The following is an 18,391-nucleotide window of genomic DNA, read 5'->3' as shown; positions in this document are numbered from 1 at the left end:
CACCGATGGGTGCTCAACACTGACACTCTACTACCACAAGGCTCCTTCTCCCCCTCTCTCGCTCTGTGTGCTCTCAACGCCTGTACTTCGTCCTCCAAGCTCCTTTGCCGAGTTTCAATCCCAAGCCCGTCGGCACAATGGCACTTCCCCGCGAAGACTTCGACTTCAAGACCCTCGACGGTCTCACATTGCGTGGATGGCTGTTTCCTACCTCACAACGCGGTCCAGCCATGATCATGTCACCGGGAGTACGTGTTGTGTCATTCCTAGACAGACCTGACTGACACCGACACAATTAGTTCAACATGCCCAAAGACGCGATCCTTCCGGATATCGCAAAGTGGTTCCAAGAACATGGAATCACTATTCTGCTCTATGACCCGCGCGGTATTGGTGCCAGCGACGGGGAGCCTCGAAATGAAGTGTGCTGCACTCTCTCCCTGGGCTACATCCACTGACGGATCTGTAGATTGACGCAAGACAACAAGCCGAGCACCTCCATGACGCAGTGACCTGGTTCAAAGAACATCCGCTCGTTGACGAGAAGAAACTTGCCCTCTGGGGCCTCTGTTTCGGCGGCAATGTCACGCTCGGGGCTGCCGCGTTTGAGTATGCCATGTCCCCATATCCCATCCTACCCAGCATGCTGACCATCATTCTACCATAAGCAAACGCATCGCCGCAGCCATCTCCGTTGCGCCGTTGATTGACTCAACCGGCAACCCCGCCCGCCGACAACCGATTCTCGAACTGGCCATGCACGACCGCGCCACCCGTCTGACCGCCGACCCCGATGACCCCGAAGAACCCATGTACCTCCCCTACGTTAATGAAGACGGCAGCATTCCGAACGGTTTGCAACTCCCAGCAGACATGATGCCCGCGCTCGACCGCTTAGGAATTCCAGTAGAAAACCGCATCTCCGTCCAGACTTACTACAAAAGCCTATCCTGGAACATTATGAATGTGGTTGGGTATATTGCGCCGACACCGGTTATGATGGTTACGCCGGAGTTGGATGTCAGTTGTCCGGCGGCAGAGCAGATTGCCTGCTATGAGAGTATGGGGGAGCCGAAGAGGTTGGATATTCTCGAGGGCAAGGGGCATTTGGATTGGGTGTTTGGGGATGTGGAGAGTGTGCTAAGTAGGCAGTTGGACTTTTTGAAGGAGTATTTGGGATTCTAGAGTAGCAAGAGCATTATGAGAATGGTATAGATGTGCAATAGCCGGCCTATCCTATTACTCAAACTACATCAGTACCCATCTCTTGAAGCAGACGCACACCACCTAGGCGACTTTGGTTGAAGATCATGAGAGACTATCAGCAATGTCTTGATATAGCGTTTTGTCTATGCCGAGGTGAACTTCTGATGCTCGAACCGTAAGAAAATAAGCACGTATTATACATCTCTAAGCGAACGGGGTCAATAACTCTTCACTTTGTCTATTGATATAATTCTAACAGTTTATGCACCCTGTCGGCTCTAGCAAACACCCTACTTATAGATCCCACCCTTCCATCCAAAAACCTCCGCCTCGCCTTCATAAGCCCTATCATAATGCTCCAGCACATCCTCCCTTGTGCGTCCCTGCCTCAGTCTCAAATCAACATCAAACCTCTTCGGATGCAGGGCAATATCCTGTGTAAACCCTTCAAGACTCAAATCGATTTCCTTCCCCTCTCGCGGCAGCACCTCAAACGCCCAAAGCACCTTCGCCAGCCCCAGGAGTAGACTCTGCCTAGCCGAGTGCATTCCAGGGCAGATTCGACGACCTGCCCCAAAGTCGTACGTCACACGAGCACCTGCAGACTGGAGCTGAGCCGCGTCGTGATCAGAGTCCAGCTTCATCCCAAACGGATGGCGGAGGAACCGTTCAGGGATAAAGTCTTCAGGCGAATCATAGTCTTCGGGATTGTGGTGGATTGCCCAGGTGTTCATGATCATTGTTGCTCCCTTAGGGATGCGGTGATCGTTGTAGATGTCATCACGGGCAGGGGCGTGCGGGACGCCTTGCGGTGCGACAGGGCGCCAGCGGTGGACCTGCTTGGTATCAGTTTTGTTGATATGTTGAAGCAGATATGTAAAAGTACCTCATTCCAAAATGCCTCCGTATACTTCAAACTTGCCAGATCCGCTGCCTTTGGCGCATCACCCCCCGACACGCTCAGCACCTCCTCCCGAACCCTCTCCTGCACGTCTTGATACTTTGCCAGAATCAACAACATAATCTCAAACACCGAGAGCGAGGTATTCATCGCCGCCGCAACAGCATGGCACGCCGTATTCGCCAGATCCAAATACGTGAACATCTCATCACCCTTCTCACGCTCCTTGAGCATCCTCGCCAGCATACTCTCCCACACTATATCCTTCTCACCAAAGTCCAACCTTGCGCGCTGCTCCTCAGCAGCCTTCACAAACCTCAGCCCCATCTGCTTAATCTCCTCTCGAACAGCCCTTGCCCGACCCTTCCACTTCGCCATCCCAAACACCTCAGGCACATACCGCAAAACAGGAAACAAATCCCTCATCGACGGCGCAACCGCAACGGCATACCCATCCGTACAAGCCTTGAAGCTCTTCGGCGTAATCCCAAACTCCTCCATAGTATCCAGCCGCCTCCCACAAATACCCAAACTAGGCACACTGAGCAGCCACGCCACAAGTAGAGACTGCACATCCGCATGGCTGCTACCCCCTTGCCCTCCTTCCATCTCAAGCAACTTGACCAACAACCTCGCCGTCTCACCCTCATAGACCTTCTTATATTTACCCACAGCGCCCGGCCCAAAATGCCCATTTGCCTCTTTCCGCCACTTCACCACCCACGGCGACATGTTCTCGAAGATCGTCTCGCGCATGTCTCCGCAGTAGACCCACTCATGGTTCATGTACTGCCTCGGGCGATCGCTGTAGATTGCGCCGCGGCGCTCAAACAGGTCGCGGACGAGGCGGGCGCTATTGAGGACAACGATGTTGGTGGTGACCTTTTTGATGCCGAGGGGGGTGTCGGGGGTTGACTGGGACCAGGCCGAGTAGCTGAGGAAGGGGAAGCGGGGGTTTGTTTGGGTGAGGTTGTTGAGGATGATTTGGCCGCGGGGGCCTGGGGGGAAGGATTTGGGGCGAAGGGTGCGCAAGAAGAAGGAGGCTGTAAGGATTAGGTGGTGGATTAGGAGGAGGATGGGAGGGAGGGTGAGGAGGAGGGTTGTTGGGGTGGCTGAAAATGGGAGTGGTATTGTCATTGTGGTGGTGGTGGGTTGGTGTAGCGTGCAGACAGGTGGTTCAGTGTGTGGAAGGGTAAAGCACAACTGTGTACTTGTGATATAGTGAAGCTCATACGACTGAGGCCTTTACAGAGACTCAGATGGCAGTGTAGGTATGGAGGGAGGGGGTCGGAGGCCGGTCGGAGGGTCGGTCAGCCCTAAGTCGGAGTCGACACCGACTGCTTACTCCGGTTGCCGGCGGACAAGGTTGACTCTGACTGATTTATGGTGCTATGTGTTGCCTCCTAGTCCAAGCGCAATAATACGTCCCTTCGCTGAGCCTCTCAATAAGGCATACACTCCGAATCCAGGCTAGTAGCCGTATTAGATATCAAATCAAGATCAAGATTAAACTGTAGTCTCATTTCCAGGCTGCTCGCTATCTAAGCACCTACAGCCTGCTGCTCCGCCAGCAACGGCATGACAAGCTTCTTCCCATGCACCTGCCCACTCTTCAACTCGTCCAGAACATCCGCCAGTTTCTCCAAACCCCCGTCTCGTATTTCCAACGGATGATGCTTGATGCTCCCTTCATTCAACCATTCCTCTGCCAACGCAAACAACCCCTTACCAAACTGTCTATCTTCTAGAGACGGTGGCCGGCCATACGTCCCCGCCATGTTCACTCCATTCCCCATGATTGCGTCTGCGAGAATCCAATCTGCGCGTACATCCCGTCGTGTATACTTAACCGTAGTTGCGATCGTCTCGAGCGCAATGTAGCTGCCCCCGGAGGATCCAATCGCCGCGTAGCACATCTTCATTGTGCTGGCGTCAGTGACGCAGTCAAGAACGTAGCGGAGTTTATCGCCGGTGTGAACGCGAATATCGGGACCGCAGGCAGGAGAGTGGTAGTCAAAGCAGGCGGCCGCGCCGTAAGATTTGCAAAGGGCGCTGTTGGAAGGAGAGCAAGTGACGATGGGGCTATAGCCGGCTCTACATGGAGAAAGTTTAGAAGTGATGATTAGTCTACGTGCTTCAAGGAGTATAGGTAGAGAGCTGAACTCACAATTTGAGTAGCTGCGTGGCCATTGTTCCTGTTGCTGTTGCGCCGCCCGAGATTAGGACAGTCTCGCTGCCACTGCTTGTCGTTCCCTCTGCGTGCAAACCTAGCCCCAACCCCGGTCGTTGAAAGAGGGCCAGCCCCGCCGTAGCCATCGAAAGGCCAACTGAGCATGCCTGCGTAAAGTCGAACCCTTCTGGAATTCGACAGCAAATATCCTCCTCGGCGAGAGCAAACTCCGCAAACGCACCCTTTGTCTTGTCTAGTGCGTCCGAGCCAAATGTGACGGCAAGAACACGGTCACCTTCCTTGAAGCGCGTAACATCCTCGCCGATCTTTGCGACGATGCCGGCAAAGTCACAGCCACCTAAAGAGGCGGGTGCACTGGCGTAGTCGACGATCTTCGCATCGCGGGGGTTGAGAGCAACTGCGTGTACGCGGACGAGGATGGAGCCGCGGTTAGGAGTGGGGATGGGGGTGTCCTCGGCAAGGGTATACCCTCCTGATGGGGCGCCGACAAGAGCTTTCATTATGGATGAGGATATTGGTGCGCAAAGTATGATGAGACAGCTGGACTTCACACCTAAACCTAAGTATAGGGAGTATAGGGGTGCGTCGGTGTGCGTCGGTGCAGGCCGGAGACTCGGAGGCGGAACATCAGCCCCGGCACCGATATCGAGCCCCGACTCGGATTAGGCAGTGTCGATTATTCACATATGTGATTATAGAAGTAGGTAACGGGTGTGCTGTTTGGTGTGAATTGTTTGTGAATCTTCATCCACACGGATACCCCTTTCAACCTTTCAACATGGGTAGCATAGAGACCGAGGGCAACTCGCTCTTTTTTACACGCGAGCCAGTTGCCATAGTTGGTAGTAGCTGTCGCTTCCCTGGCGGCGCCACCTCGCCCTCAAAACTATGGGAGCTTCTAGAGAAACCTCGAGACGTTGTGCAAGAGATCCCAGCCAGTCGGTTCAATACCAAGGCTTTTTACCACCCCGATAGTCAGCACCATGGAGTGAGACCACTTCTGACATCAGGGATATGCACGTGGCTGATTGAAGACAGAGCACGAATGTCAAACATGCATATCTTCTCGACGAGGACCCGCGAGTCTTTGACCGGGACTTTTTCTCCATCACCCCCAAGGAGGCCGAGGCCATGGACCCTCAGCAACGCCTTCTCCTCGAAACCGTATATGAAGGCATCGAATCAACCGGCTACTCGATGCAGCAGCTGCGTGGCTCTTCAACCGCTGTATTCGTCGGCTGTATGAGCTTCGACTACCAATTCACAGCCATCCGTGGCATTGACAGTTTACCCCAATACCATGGAACCGGGACTGCAGCGTCCATCCTCGCCAATAGGGTCTCATATTATTATGACTGGAAGGGTCCCTCAGTGGCCATTGACACAGCGTGCTCGTCTAGTTTGGTTGCGGTACACCAAGCAGTTTCCGCCCTGCGCAACGGAGAGGCCAAAATGGCGGTTGCGGCAGGGTCAAATCTAATTATTGGACCCGAGCCGTTCGTGAGCGAATCCAAACTCAACATGTTGTCGCCTAATGGACGATCGTTCATGTGGGATTCCTCTGCGGATGGTTACACTAGGGGGGAGGGATTTGCCGCTGTCTTCCTCAAGACACTCAGCCAGGCTCTCGCCGACGGTGATCATATTGAATGTATCATTCGTGAGACAGGCGTTAACTCGGATGGGAAGACTCCAGGTACATCTCTTGTGGTTTTTTTCTAGTTGTATTGCACCAGAGCTAAGCAGGATCAGGTATCACCATGCCAAGCTCCGAGTCGCAGGCACGACTTATCCGTGACACTTACGCCAGATGTGGGCTCAACCCAGAGCGTGAATCAGACCGCCCACAATACTTCGAGGCCCATGGTACTGGCACGCCGGCGGGAGACCGTAAGTTATCAGGATTCCGTACTGGCCGTGATAGACTCTGACGTTGAGTAGCTATCGAGGCCCGAGCCATCCAAAGCGTTTTCTTTCCCGATGGCAACAGCACAGACGGGCAGCTGACGGTCGGGAGCATCAAGACTGTCATTGGACACACCGAGGGTACTGCTGGTGTGGCTGGGGTGCTTAAAGCGTCACTAGCAGTCCAGCATGGCCAAATTCCGGCGAACCTTCATTTCAACCAGCTAAACCCGAAGATCCGACCGTTTTACAAGAATCTGCAGATCCCGACACAGACAGTTCCATGGCCGACTGTGCCACAGGGGTCCCCGCGTCGTGTCAGTGTGAACAGTTTCGGCTTTGGGGGTACGAATGCGCACGCTATCATTGAGAGCTGGGACGGCCCTGGCGAACTTAACGGTCATCTGAATGGACACGCCAACGGCCATCTCAGTAACAATAGCGGGGCCAATAACAGCGTCATCAGCGGCGGGCCTTTTGTCCTGTCTGCAAACTCAGCTCCAGCTTTGGCTGCCAGTGCCGGAGCGCTAGCCGGTTATCTTCGCTCACATCCTGATACAGATCTTGATCGCTTTGCCTATACCCTCTTTCGCAAGACGGAATTTCCTTTCCGAGCTGCCTTTTCCGCCACATCTGTGGATGAACTCGTGAGCAAGCTTGAGACGGGCCAAGGCTCTTCTCTAAAGACTGTCTCGCGCACCTCAACAATTTCCGAGACGCTTCCGCCCCGGATCTTAGGCGTATTCACCGGCCAGGGTGCGCAGTGGGCTACTATGGGCAAGGAGCTCTACCGCACCTCGACCGTCTTTCGTCGCGCGATAGACGAGATGCAGGACAGTTTGGATTCGCTGCCCGCGCAGGACCGCCCGCAATGGTCTCTAGTCGACCAACTTGAGGCTCCAGCGGAGACTTCCCGCGTTGGTGAAGCTGCTGTTTCCCAGCCTCTGTGCACCGCGTTGCAAGTCGCTCTAGTTGACGTCCTACACGCCGCTGGAATCGAGTTCTCTGCCGTCGTCGGACACTCATCTGGTGAGATCGGCGCTGCATACGCAGCCGGTTATCTCACTGCTACCGACGCGATTCGAGTAGCATACTATCGAGGTGTGCACACCAAGCTCGCACAAGGACCTCAGGGTAAGCGTGGCAAAATGATGGCAGTTGGAATGTCCCTCGGCCAAGCGACTACCTTCTGCAGCGAGTATGACGGCGCGCTGTCTGTGGCTGCTAGTAACTCGCAGACAAGCTGCACGCTGGCAGGTGACGCGGAAGCGATTGATGATGCGCATGCCCGACTGCAGGCAAACGGCACATTTGCCCGTGTGCTGCAGGTCGACACCGCGTATCACTCTCATCACATGAAGACATGCGGTACTCCGTATTTGGAGTCAATGAAGCAGTGTGCAGTCAAGGCGCAACATCGGGGCCGCAGGCGCCAGTGCCAATGGTACTCGAGTGTTTGGGGACCGAATGGCCGCAGTCGGTCATTTGACCAGTCTGCCGATTCCAAGCTTCTCGAGGGCCAGTATTGGGTGGATAACATGACGCAGGCGGTGCTCTTCAGCCAGGCGCTCGCGAGGGCGTTGAATGAAGATCAGTGCTTTGACTTTGCGCTTGAAGTTGGGCCACACCCTGCTTTGAAGGGACCGAGCTCCGAGGTTATCAAAATGATAACTGGTATTTCTTTACCGTACGCTGGTCTTTTGAAACGTGGCCAGAATGCAGTTTCCTCTTTCGCTGATGCACTGGGATCCTTGTGGACTTCCTTCCCATCGGCGCGGCCACTTGTCACCTTTGCTGGGCTACGTCGGGCCTTCCCACCCTCTGGCGAAGTGCAAAAGAGGGAGCAGATTACTATATTGAAGGGTCTCCCAGCTTATTCGTGGGATCATCCCAGTCTTATTTGGAAAGAGTCCAGATCCGCCAGGGTATTCCGTTCGCATGACCAGCCTCGCCATGAGCTTTTGGGCCATCCTGTCACGCACGGCGAGCATGACAGGCGCGAGGTACATTGGAAGCAGCTCTTGAGGCTGAGCGAGATACCATGGCTAGTCGGCCACAGGATCCAGGGAGAGGTTCTATTCCCGGCCTCCGGCTACCTGTCAATGGCATATGAGGCTGCCACTCGCCTTGTGGACCAAGAAAAACAGCCGCTGCGCCTAGTGGAGCTGCACAATATTGACATCCTGCGTGCCATGCGTCTTGAAGAAGATTCCTCGGGTTTGGAAGTAGTCTTCACGGTCCGCGTTACGAGCCAGTCGGAAAATATGATTGCCGCTGAAGTTGCTTGCTATAGTGGCGATGTCGACTCCGTTCAGCCCCTAGACACGCCACAGGCCCGACTCACAGCGCACTTCACTGGCGGAGCTCGGCTCTGGCTCGGTCAGCCTGATAAAAACGCGTTGCCTCAGCGGGCCAATCCCCTCCTGCCCTTGGATAGCTTGGATATGGAGCATCTTTACTCGAGTCTAGCTCAGGAGGGTTTCAACTATACCGAGCCCTTCCAGGCCAAGGCAATGCTTCGGCGGCTCAACCATGCTGTTGTGACCGTATCCTCACCCCCCGACAACTCATTTCTACGTAAATGCATGCACCCTGCACCAGTGGATACCGCATTTCAAGGTTTACTGGCTGGTTTCTCTTTCCCGGGTGACGGTCGAGTCGGAAGCATCTATCTGCCAACGAAGGTTGACACTGTCAGGATTAGCATGGCGTCCTCATCATCGCTCGACAAGCCAGTCCTCACAGCCGATGCCAGAGTTACCGCGACGGGCAAAACAACCCTGACTGGAGACGTGGACCTTTTCGACGACGAGGATGCGCAAATCCAAGTGCAAATCCGTGGAGCTCATTTAGTCGCCGTCGGACAGCGCCGAGACCCCTGGCTATACGCAGGTATAACATGGGCCAGGGACGCCGATTACGGGGTTGAGCCAGCGCGCAAGGCGGTTCTCTCAGATGGAGAATGGGTGCTATACGAGCAGCTCTCGCGCACTGCATACTTTTATCTCCGTCAGCTCCGGAAGAAAATTCTACCGCAAGAGCTGCTACTGATGGGCAAGCATCGGAAGCACATGATGACCTGGGTACTCGAGCATCTCCTCCCGCAGATCGAGGCCGGTGAACATCCAGACATTCGGGCGGAGTGGAAGAATGATACGCTGGATATGGTACGTCAATGGCGCGCCAGCCAACCGCCTGATAACAATGATATGAACATCCTCCACGCGATGGGTAAGAACCTTGTTGGGATTGTGCGTGGCACCACGCCTCCCCTTAGAGTGCTTACGCAGGATAACATGCTCGATCGACTGTACGTGGAGGGACTGGGAGCCCGAGACGGAAATATTGACATTGCTGCCATTGTGCAACAGCTTTCTCATCAGCATCCGGGCATGCGTATCGTGGAGGTGGGAGCTGGCACGGGCGGCACCACAAAAGCAGTCCTAGATGCACTGGGAAATCATTACGCGTCTTACACATACACAGACATATCAACAGGGTTTTTTGAGAACGCACGCACTGTGTTCGCCCAACATGGCAATAAGCTCGGCTTTAAGACGCTTAATATTGAGAGCAGCCCTGCGGACCAGGGATTTACCCCAGGTACCTTCGACATGGTGATCTCGTCGAACTGTTTGCACGCGACACGCAGCCTTGATGAGACGCTGCGCCATTGTAGACAACTCCTCCGACCCGGTGGTCGCTTGGTCCTGTTAGAGATTACTCGAGACTTTCTACCTACACAGCTGGTAATGTCCACACTCCCCGGTTGGTTCCTGGGCGTGGACGATGGGCGAATCTGGGCACCTACAGTCAGTGTCGAGCGATGGGACGAGCTGCTCAAGGCTAATGGCTTTTCTGGAGTTGATGTCAGCTCCACGCCTTCCTTCTGCTCCGTCATTGTAGCCCAGGCAGTTGATGAGACGGTACAGCTGCTTCGTGACCCCCTAGCTGCAGCTCCAGCGGCGCTGCCGGCACTAGGCGAGATCATCATCATTGGTGGTGCCAGTGGCAGTGTGGGTTCCAAACTGGCACTACAGAGCGAAAAAATCCTTCGGGCTGCTACTCCTTCCCAGACTGCTATCACCGTGGTTCCTGGACTAGAAGAGATCGAGGATGTCCCCAAGGGGGCGGTTGTGCTGAGCCTCTGCGATCTTGACAGCCCTGCCTTCCGTGCCATGAGCGCGAAGAAGTTCAAGGGATTACAAAATATTATGGAGAGCGCAGATGCTGTGCTGTGGTTGACCTCGGGTGCAGGGCATAGGGATCCTGAGGCGAACATCACTGTGGGACTGTCGAGCACTCTGCGGGCGGAACGCATGGATCTCAGGCTTCAATTCCTTGATCTTGATGACGACGAAAATGTGTCTCTTGATCCGATCCTTCTAGTGAATACGCTTCTTCGCCTGGCAGTCTTCGACTCATCTCAGGCCGACCAGCTTCTATGGACCCAAGAGCCTGAGCTAGCGCTGAGAGGAGGTGCCCTATACGTGCCCAGGGTACAATCGTTCGACGCTGTCAATCGTCGATCGGCCGCGAGGCACCGGCAGGTCACTCATACAACCAGTCTTCATGGGGCTGAAGACACAGCCGTGGTGCTGAGCGAGCAGAAAAATGGAACATTCGAGTTGCAGGCTATTACGGTTCTTGATAAAGCCAGGACAGATGCCGTACGCGTGCGCATCACAGCATCTTCTGTTCGCACCCTGACCAGCGATGGGTATGGACCGATCTATATATGCATAGGTCGCGACTTGGCATTAGGGAACAAGGTCCTTCTTCTTTCTGAAGTAAACAGCTCTATTATCACCACTGCCGAGGATCATATACTGTATCGCTGGGAGCACGACAGCAACGAAGAAGAAGACCCAAAGCAATTGCACGCTTACATAGCGCGGATACTTGCAGAGCATCTCGTTGATGGTCTCAGAGGATCGAGCTGGATCCATGGTGCACCAAACGACCTCCGCGAGGCCATTGACTTGGTTTCCAGCGAGAAAAACGCGGTCGTTTTCCAGAGCACGTCTGATTTAGCTTCAGTGGGCAGCGCCAGCTTCATCCATCCATACGCAAATGAAGAGGATGTACAAGATATTCTGGCAAGGAGCTTTGATGTTTTTGTAAACTTCGTGGATCCGGTGCAGGTGTCATTGTCTGCATTGATTCGTTCTGTCTCACCAGGTTTGACCATCCTAGACAAGAAGCTTGAGAACCTTGCTGTCGGATTGACCGTGCCTGGCCTCCGGAGTTCTGCCACCAAGCATTTCACACAGATCGCGCCCAAAGAAGGTCGCGTCACAGCTGTTGAAATCGATAAATTGCCGACGCTCACAGTCAAGGACACGGCACCAACAGCTGTCGTCGAGTGGAAGACCACAGCTACGGTCAACGCCTCACTACGCCCTCTCGAGCACAATGGACTATTTTCCCCTGACAAGACATATTTGCTGTGTGGTATGACAGGAGATCTAGGAATCTCAGTGTGCCTGTGGATGGTTAGCCATGGTGCACGACATATTGTCCTGACTAGTCGAAATCCCAGCGTGAATCCCAGTGTGCTCAACTACCTGTCACGCAAGGGAGCCACCGTCCGACCGATGGCCCTCGACATTGCGAACATGGACTCCCTCCGCGTCGTCCATAGCGAAATCAAGTCGAGCATGCCGCCCATTGGGGGTGTAATGAACGCCGCCATGGTACTCCGCGACCGACTGTTCCATCATATGTCCTGGGAGGACTTTGCAGCCGTGCTAGCGCCAAAAGTGACGGGGTCGAGAAATTTGAATGAGATCTTCGGCAGCGACGAGCAGCTAGAGTTCTTTATTTGCTTCTCCTCCACAACTTCGATAGTAGGAAGCATCGGACAGTCTGCATATGCTGCCGCAAACCACTACATGGCTAGTCTTGTTCGACAGCGACGCGACCGTGGGCTCGCCGGTTCTGTCGTTCACATCGCCATCCTGACAGGTTTTGGGTATATTTTCAGGCGCGACTCCGAGCACGCAGAGACGATCTACAAGGCCATTCTCCCACGCTTCGAGAGACAGTCAGAGACAGACTTGCATGAAATGCTCGCTGAGGCTATCATCGCCGGGCGCCCTGGCACAAACGACAGTTTCACCAACACCGCCGAGCTAATCACCGGCATCAGGACAGCCTTTCAAGGAGAATGGCGCGACGATCCACGACTCTCATACTACCTCGGCCAACAAGAGCTGCAGGAAGATGACTCCTCCCGCCAGGCGCAATCCGGGCTATCCGCCAGCGTTAAAGCCCAGCTCGCGGACGTAACGGATCCCGCCGAATGCTTGAGCATCGTGGAAAAGTGTTTTGCGCAGGCACTGGGCAACTTGCTGGAGCTGGATCCGGAGGGTCTGGATAGCAACATGCCTGTGGCTAACTTGGGAATTGACTCGCTTGTGGCGATTCGGATTCGAGAATGGTTCTTGAAGCAAATGGGGGTTGATGTGCCTGTGTTGAAGATCATGTCGGACACCTATTCGATGTCACGCATGTGTGAGGATGTGCTGGTGGAATGGCGGAAGCTGAATAAGGCATAGAGATAAATAGAGCGGAATTTGATGATCTAGTACCTTGAATAGATGAAGTAGTGAGAGAAAAGTCAAGTTGATGAGTGAGAGAAAAAGAAGGAGGGGAGGGAAAGACCACCGTCGGCTGAACTTTCTCCCTTCCGACCTCACCTTCTCCGCACTCTACCACTCCTCTGTAGTCTGTACCTGTACCTACCTGGTTAAACTACCTTCCTCCACTGAAAAATGACATGATCAAGATGGAAACTCCTGAGATCGGCTCCCTAACAGCCCACTCTCCCCAAGAAAGCCAATTTGTCGGCTCGTCGAGCGGCGTCTTCTTCATCAACGTCGTCCGCCGAGCCTTTGGCTCCTCCTCGAGCGAATTCCCGCAAGCTGAGGACACCATCGTCGGGAGCGAGGAGTTTGCCCCTCCCAATAAACAAGAGGAGACGCCTGTCTCGCGATGGGAGTATGACCCCACAATCGCCTGTGTGCTCGGCCAGGCGCCGCCGCAGCAGCTGGCACGCGACCTGATGATGGTCTACTTCAAAGTCTGGCATCCTCTATTCCCCTTTCTCCATGGACCGACATTTCTTCATGCTATGGAGTCGCTATACGCCGAAAAGGATGAAAGTCAGCCTCATGACGTTTCGAAGAACAAGCACAATACCTCGTGGACTACCATTTTTCAATGCGTCTTCCACCTCGCCAGCCTAATAAGCCCTGGCTCTCAACTCCCACCAGAATGCCGCATACAATCCCCCATCGGCGCCAGTATACACAGCCTCTTGACACCACTCACAGCGCGGCATGACCTTCTTTCGCTGCAGGCACTCCTCGCATCGCAGCTCTATCTGGTAGCAACCATGTCCCTGCGCACCGCATCAACTGTAGGCGGCTGCATGCTCCGCTCAATGCTCCATGCAGGCCTGCACCGGTGCCCCTTTCGATACCGCGAGCTTTCCGCCTCCTCGCAGCATCGACACCTCCGCAAACGCATCTTCTGGTCTGCATACGCCCTAGACCGCTATCTCAGCCAAGCCCTCGGGCTTCCTCTAGGCGTGCAAGATTCCGACGTCGATGTCTGTCCCCCCGGAAGTCCAGAAGTGCACAAACCGCTTCAGCATCTTCCACTACCAGACACCTCCTCGCCAAAGCCCTCTGAATCCGAAACAGAGCAAGCAAAAAAGGAAGGGCCGTTCGCAAGCTACGTCCAATCCGGAAAGCTAACAGGCCAAGCCCTCGAACTCTTTCATAAATCCATCTACGTCCGCCATATCTCCCAAACATCTGTTCTTGTCCTGACAACAGCCGTCCATAGATGGTGGAATAGCCTAGACTTGCCTCCCTCCCCTCCTCCGTCCACCACATCTATCTCACTGTCCTCCTCCGGCCAACGCCAAAATCACATCCCATCAATAGACGAAACACCTTTCAACTACACCCCTTTCTTTACAATCCTCTACCACCACCTCTTACTCCTCCTCCACCGGCCCGCGCTCTCCCTCCCAAACACAACACCCGAATTCGCCTCTGCATTGCAATCTTGTATCTCCGCAGCGCGCCATATCCTCCTCGCCTTGAAAGCACAGCGCGACTCGGGACAAGCACTTTTCTGGCCTGGTTTCCTCTCTGCAGCATGGATGGCTGGGTTGGTGCTGGCTTTTGCCTGTCAGTTGGGGCAGTATGTGCTTGTCAAGGGATGCGGGTATGTATAGTCTTCCCCCATTACCAAGAAACCTAATTGCGGAGCCATAATGCTGATAGCATGTATAGGGAAATATCAACATGTCTCGACTTTCTAAGAGTCATGTCCACGCAATGGGAACCAGCCAAACACTGCCACCGGGCATTATCTCTACTCCTGCGCGCAGTCTCAAGACTCGACGAGACGAATATCCCAGCTACCATTAACCAACCAGCATCTAATCAAAATCTGGAAGAAGCTCCCTCGACGCGCAAAAAGCGGCGCGTCGATCCGTCTTCCTCATCTTCATATCTCCACTCTGCGGACTCTTTAGAATCCGGGTTACCTACCGGACGTGAGACAGGAGGAGATCGGATAGGCGAAGGTGGGCCGTCGGCAGAAGGCAACGGTACTCTGACCGAGGGTCAGCAGCAAGGTCGTGATCTCGAGTGGGATCATTCTCTCGATCTAGATATGAATATGGTCGATTTGCTGCAGGAGGGGAATTTCGATAGTTTGATGGATTTGTTCGGGCAGCAGTATCCGACCTTTTGATCGGTTTCTCTTTCGTCTCGACTGCAAACCCCGAGATAGGATAGAATGGTCCTAGATTCACTAGACGACCGAAATACTACGAAAAATTACCGGAGAAGCATGAGGAAGTCATAAGTCTATATTACACTCGTATCATCTTCATCACGACGGAAAACGAGCCAGGTAAGAAGCCAGAAGCTAAGCTAGAAGCGATAGCAGTAGCAGACATAACAACTTCCTCCCTCTCTCGCCTCGCGGCACCTCGTCACGTCACGTCACAGAGTAAAAGAAAAGCTTAAGCCATGATGGAAATCCGAACGCACAACTTTTCTCCCGTCCTGCATTGCATTGCAGTGCATAAGAGCGTCGGGAACCCAGGGATATCAGGACCAGGAGGGGAAAAAAAAAAATCGAAAATAAAAAGTAGATAGAGGGGCGGATTATAGAAGATGTGGGAGGGAATGCGGATAGAAAGAAGAGATGAATCGTTAATTCAATGGATAGGTCATGTCATCAAAAATAGAACGCGAAGGGGAAGAGATCCGATCGAAAAAGGACAATCGCAGATCCGCAGTACACCAGGTATCAAGTCGTCTACGCCTTGTTCTCCTCGGCGGCGGGCTCCTGGGCAGCCTCCTTGGGCTTCTCAGCAGCGGGCTCGTCACCCTTGTTCTTCATGTACTCATCATAAACGCTGAGGGCCTCATCAACCTTAGCGCGCAGAGCATCGTCATCTTCAAGACTGTTACATTGTTAGCAAGTGAGCTTATCGATGAATAAGAGTAAGAACTTACAGTCCAAGCAACTCAGTGTTGTCCATCTCAAGAAGCATACCAGTAATCTTACCAGCCAATTCGGGCTGCTGGGCCTGAATCTTGGGGTAAAGAGCCTCACCGAGCATCTGCTTCTGTTGCTGGGGAGGAGCGGCGGAGAGGGCCTGGGCAGAGAGACCGGCACCAGTGCCCTCAGCGGGACCGGGCTGACCAACGTTCTGTCCACGACCACCCTGACCGGGACGGATCTGGCCCTGGAGAGGAACACCACCACGGCCCTGGCCACCGTAACCGCCACGAGCGGGACCACCGAATCCGGTAACACCACCACGGCCACGACCACCACCGAACTGAACATTAGCCATCTGAGGGTAGCCCATGCCGTTAGGAATGCCACCAGGGCCCTGCATGGCGCCCATGGGGAGGCCTTGGAAGTTGGGAGGAATCTGCTGGTTGGGGCCGACGCCACGTCCACCCTGCTGGCCAGGGAAAGGACCGGGGTACTGACCGGGGCGTCCACCAGGGATACCCATCATCATACCAGGCTGAGGAGGGAACTGCATACCGCCACGCTGACCACCGGGGATGAAGCCTTGCTGGCCGGGACCGTAGAAAACGGCGGGCTGCATGTAGGTCTGGGGCATACCAGCAGCGGCAGCGGCCTGCTGCTGCCTGATGTTGTTGCGAGCCTGGATGCTGGCCTCGAGCTGGCTGCGGCGGACGTCCTTGCGCTGGGCAAGAGCGACGTAGAGGGGCTTGCCATTGACCATGCGCTGGTTCATCTCGGTGACGGCCTTGGAGGCCTCGTCGGGGCTGCTGAAGCAGACGAAACCGAAGCCCTTGCTCTTTCCGAGGAGCTTCTTCTCGCCCTTCTTCTCGTCATCCTTCTCCTCGGTGGCCTCCTCGGCCTCAGGAGCCTTCTCGTTCTCCTTGTTAGCCTCCTTGTCCTCAGAGTCGGGAGAGGGGCTGGGCTCGGCGGGGTTGGTATCGCGCATAACCTTGGCGGAGGTGATGGTGCCGTAAGTGCCGAACAGCTCGCGGAGCTTCTCGTCATCAACATCATCAGTCAAGTTCTTGACATATAGGTTGACACCCTGGTACTTGGAGGCCTTCTCCATGCGAGCGGCCTCGTACTGCTTGCGGAGCTCCTCCTCACGCTCGTGCTTCTTCTGGGCACGGCCAACGTAGAGCTTCTGGGTACGGATCTCCTTGTCGTTCATCTCCTCAACGGCGGCCTGCGCACTCTCATGGGTGGAGTAGTTGACGAAACCGAAACCACGGCTCTTGCCATCCGCATCACGGCTGAGAGTGGCGGAGGTGATCTCACCGAAAGCCTCGAACAGCTTGCGGAACTCATCGTCGTCGACATCGGGATCAACGTTCTTGATGTAGATGTTGGTGAAGTTGGCCTTCATCTCCTCAAACTTGCTCTGGCGGTCCTTCTTGGAGATGTGGTGGCCAACGAAAACCTTCTTGTCGTTCAGAAGCATACCGTTCACGTGCTTGATGGCATTGTTGGCAGCCTCGGCGGTCTCGTAGTGGACAAAACCGTATCCCTTGGAAACACCGAACTCATCCTGAGCAACCTTGCAGCTGAGAATGTTGCCGAAGGCGGCAAAGGTGTCGTGAAGAGCCTTGTTGTCGATGGCGTTGTCGAGGTTCTTGATGAAGACGTTGCCCTGGCCAGTCTTGCGCAGAGCGGGGTCACGCTGAGACCACATGATACGGCAGGGTTTGCCCTTGATCAGGGTGTAGTTGAGCTCGTCAAGAGCGCGCTCACCGTGAGCGGTATCATTGTAGTTGACGTAGGCGTATCCAAGCGAGCGACGGGTAACGGCGTCGCGGCAGACACGGATGGAGGCGACCTGGCCGATGGAGGAGAAGAGCTCAAAGAGCATAGCCTCCGTCACGGAGGGGTCGAGCTCGCCGACATAGAGGGAAGCTGAGTGAGGCTGCTGGGAAGCGGCAGCTGGGGCCTCGACAGAGGTGACCTCGGGGGCAGTGGCGTTGTCGGGAGTGCCGTTGGCAGGGGTCTCGGCGGGAGCGGGGGTGGTAGAGGCTTCGGCAGACATTTTGAGAGAATACTACAGGAAAGATTGTCAGTCCAAAATGGCTCTTCGCGACAGAATGGCGACAGAATGCTGTGTTGGAGCAGCGCAGAAATGAGCGGACGAAAAGAACAGTGGTCAACAAGGTCGTTGCAAATCTCGAATACCCACAACGAATTCGAGGAAAAGATCAAATGAACGCAATACAGATGACCGACACACAGTTGTCCCCAGACCTCCGCAGCTGAATTTTTTCAATCCCACAATCAGGCAGGAGGGGAAGCAAAGGCGGTCGCGGAGGAAGCCAGCCAACAAGGCAACACAACAAGCACAACACAACGAAGTGACGTACGGGCAGGGCTGATTTCGAACAATTGCCGGCAGAGAGAATAAAACTCGAATGGAATTGGAATCGACGATGCGAAGCAAGACACGACCACTCGGGATACAGGGCAAAGGCGGCAGATAGGGCGAGATGGGGGGAGGAGTTGGAGCACACACAGATGATACACACACCGCACAAGTTTCGACAGATATAGATTCAGATAAGAGAATCCGGGATGTCGGAGGAGGAAGGGATATTTAAAAACTTTTTTTTGGTTTTCCGGGTTTT

The 18,391-nt window shown here is 54.5% G+C and overlaps 6 protein-coding genes across 6 annotated transcripts; 3 read left to right on the top strand and 3 right to left on the bottom strand.

Annotated features, from left to right (window-relative positions):
* Positions 1 to 25: 25 nt before the first annotated feature.
* On the top strand, positions 26 to 1,209 carry fma-AT (acetyltransferase fmaC). The gene is made up of 4 exons (XM_073711349.1): positions 26 to 248; positions 300 to 422; positions 470 to 609; positions 669 to 1,209. Exons 1-4 carry the CDS (start codon positions 138 to 140, stop codon positions 1,183 to 1,185), a joined length of 891 nt encoding a protein of 296 aa, XP_073571015.1. The 5' UTR covers positions 26 to 137; the 3' UTR covers positions 1,186 to 1,209.
* Positions 1,210 to 1,496: 287 nt separating this feature from the next.
* BJY04DRAFT_218377 (cytochrome P450) lies at positions 1,497 to 3,244 on the bottom strand (the record flags this gene model as incomplete). The annotated part of the gene is made up of 2 exons (XM_073716300.1): positions 1,497 to 2,042; positions 2,093 to 3,244. The coding sequence occupies 2 exons, from the start codon at positions 3,242 to 3,244 to the stop codon at positions 1,497 to 1,499; spliced, it is 1,698 nt and encodes a 565-aa protein (XP_073571014.1).
* A 404-nt stretch (positions 3,245 to 3,648) lies between these two features.
* BJY04DRAFT_207615 (zinc-binding alcohol dehydrogenase family protein) lies at positions 3,649 to 4,798 on the bottom strand (the record flags this gene model as incomplete). Its single annotated transcript, XM_073713876.1, has 2 exons — positions 3,649 to 4,201; positions 4,275 to 4,798. 2 exons carry the CDS (start codon positions 4,796 to 4,798, stop codon positions 3,649 to 3,651), a joined length of 1,077 nt encoding a protein of 358 aa, XP_073571013.1.
* A 278-nt stretch (positions 4,799 to 5,076) lies between these two features.
* BJY04DRAFT_218375 (uncharacterized protein) lies at positions 5,077 to 12,763 on the top strand (the record flags this gene model as incomplete). The annotated part of the gene is made up of 4 exons (XM_073716299.1): positions 5,077 to 5,286; positions 5,337 to 5,994; positions 6,051 to 6,188; positions 6,240 to 12,763. 4 exons carry the CDS (start codon positions 5,077 to 5,079, stop codon positions 12,761 to 12,763), a joined length of 7,530 nt encoding a protein of 2,509 aa, XP_073571012.1.
* Positions 12,764 to 12,993: 230 nt separating this feature from the next.
* BJY04DRAFT_207613 (transcription factor domain-containing protein) lies at positions 12,994 to 14,978 on the top strand (the record flags this gene model as incomplete). Its single annotated transcript, XM_073713875.1, has 2 exons — positions 12,994 to 14,444; positions 14,513 to 14,978. The coding sequence occupies 2 exons, from the start codon at positions 12,994 to 12,996 to the stop codon at positions 14,976 to 14,978; spliced, it is 1,917 nt and encodes a 638-aa protein (XP_073571011.1).
* Positions 14,979 to 15,551: 573 nt separating this feature from the next.
* On the bottom strand, positions 15,552 to 17,802 carry pab1 (polyadenylate-binding protein; the record flags this gene model as incomplete). The annotated part of the gene is made up of 2 exons (XM_073713874.1): positions 15,552 to 15,699; positions 15,752 to 17,802. 2 exons carry the CDS (start codon positions 17,800 to 17,802, stop codon positions 15,552 to 15,554), a joined length of 2,199 nt encoding a protein of 732 aa, XP_073571010.1.
* Positions 17,803 to 18,391: the final 589 nt, after the last annotated feature.

This window comes from Aspergillus karnatakaensis (genome assembly GCF_047715665.1).
Source record: "Aspergillus karnatakaensis strain CBS 102800 unplaced genomic scaffold BJY04scaffold_25, whole genome shotgun sequence".
In the NCBI taxonomy this organism is placed as follows: Eukaryota; Fungi; Ascomycota; class Eurotiomycetes; order Eurotiales; family Aspergillaceae; genus Aspergillus; species Aspergillus karnatakaensis.
Note: the sequence above shows the minus strand (reverse complement) of the source record. Positions and strands in the feature narration are given on the sequence as shown.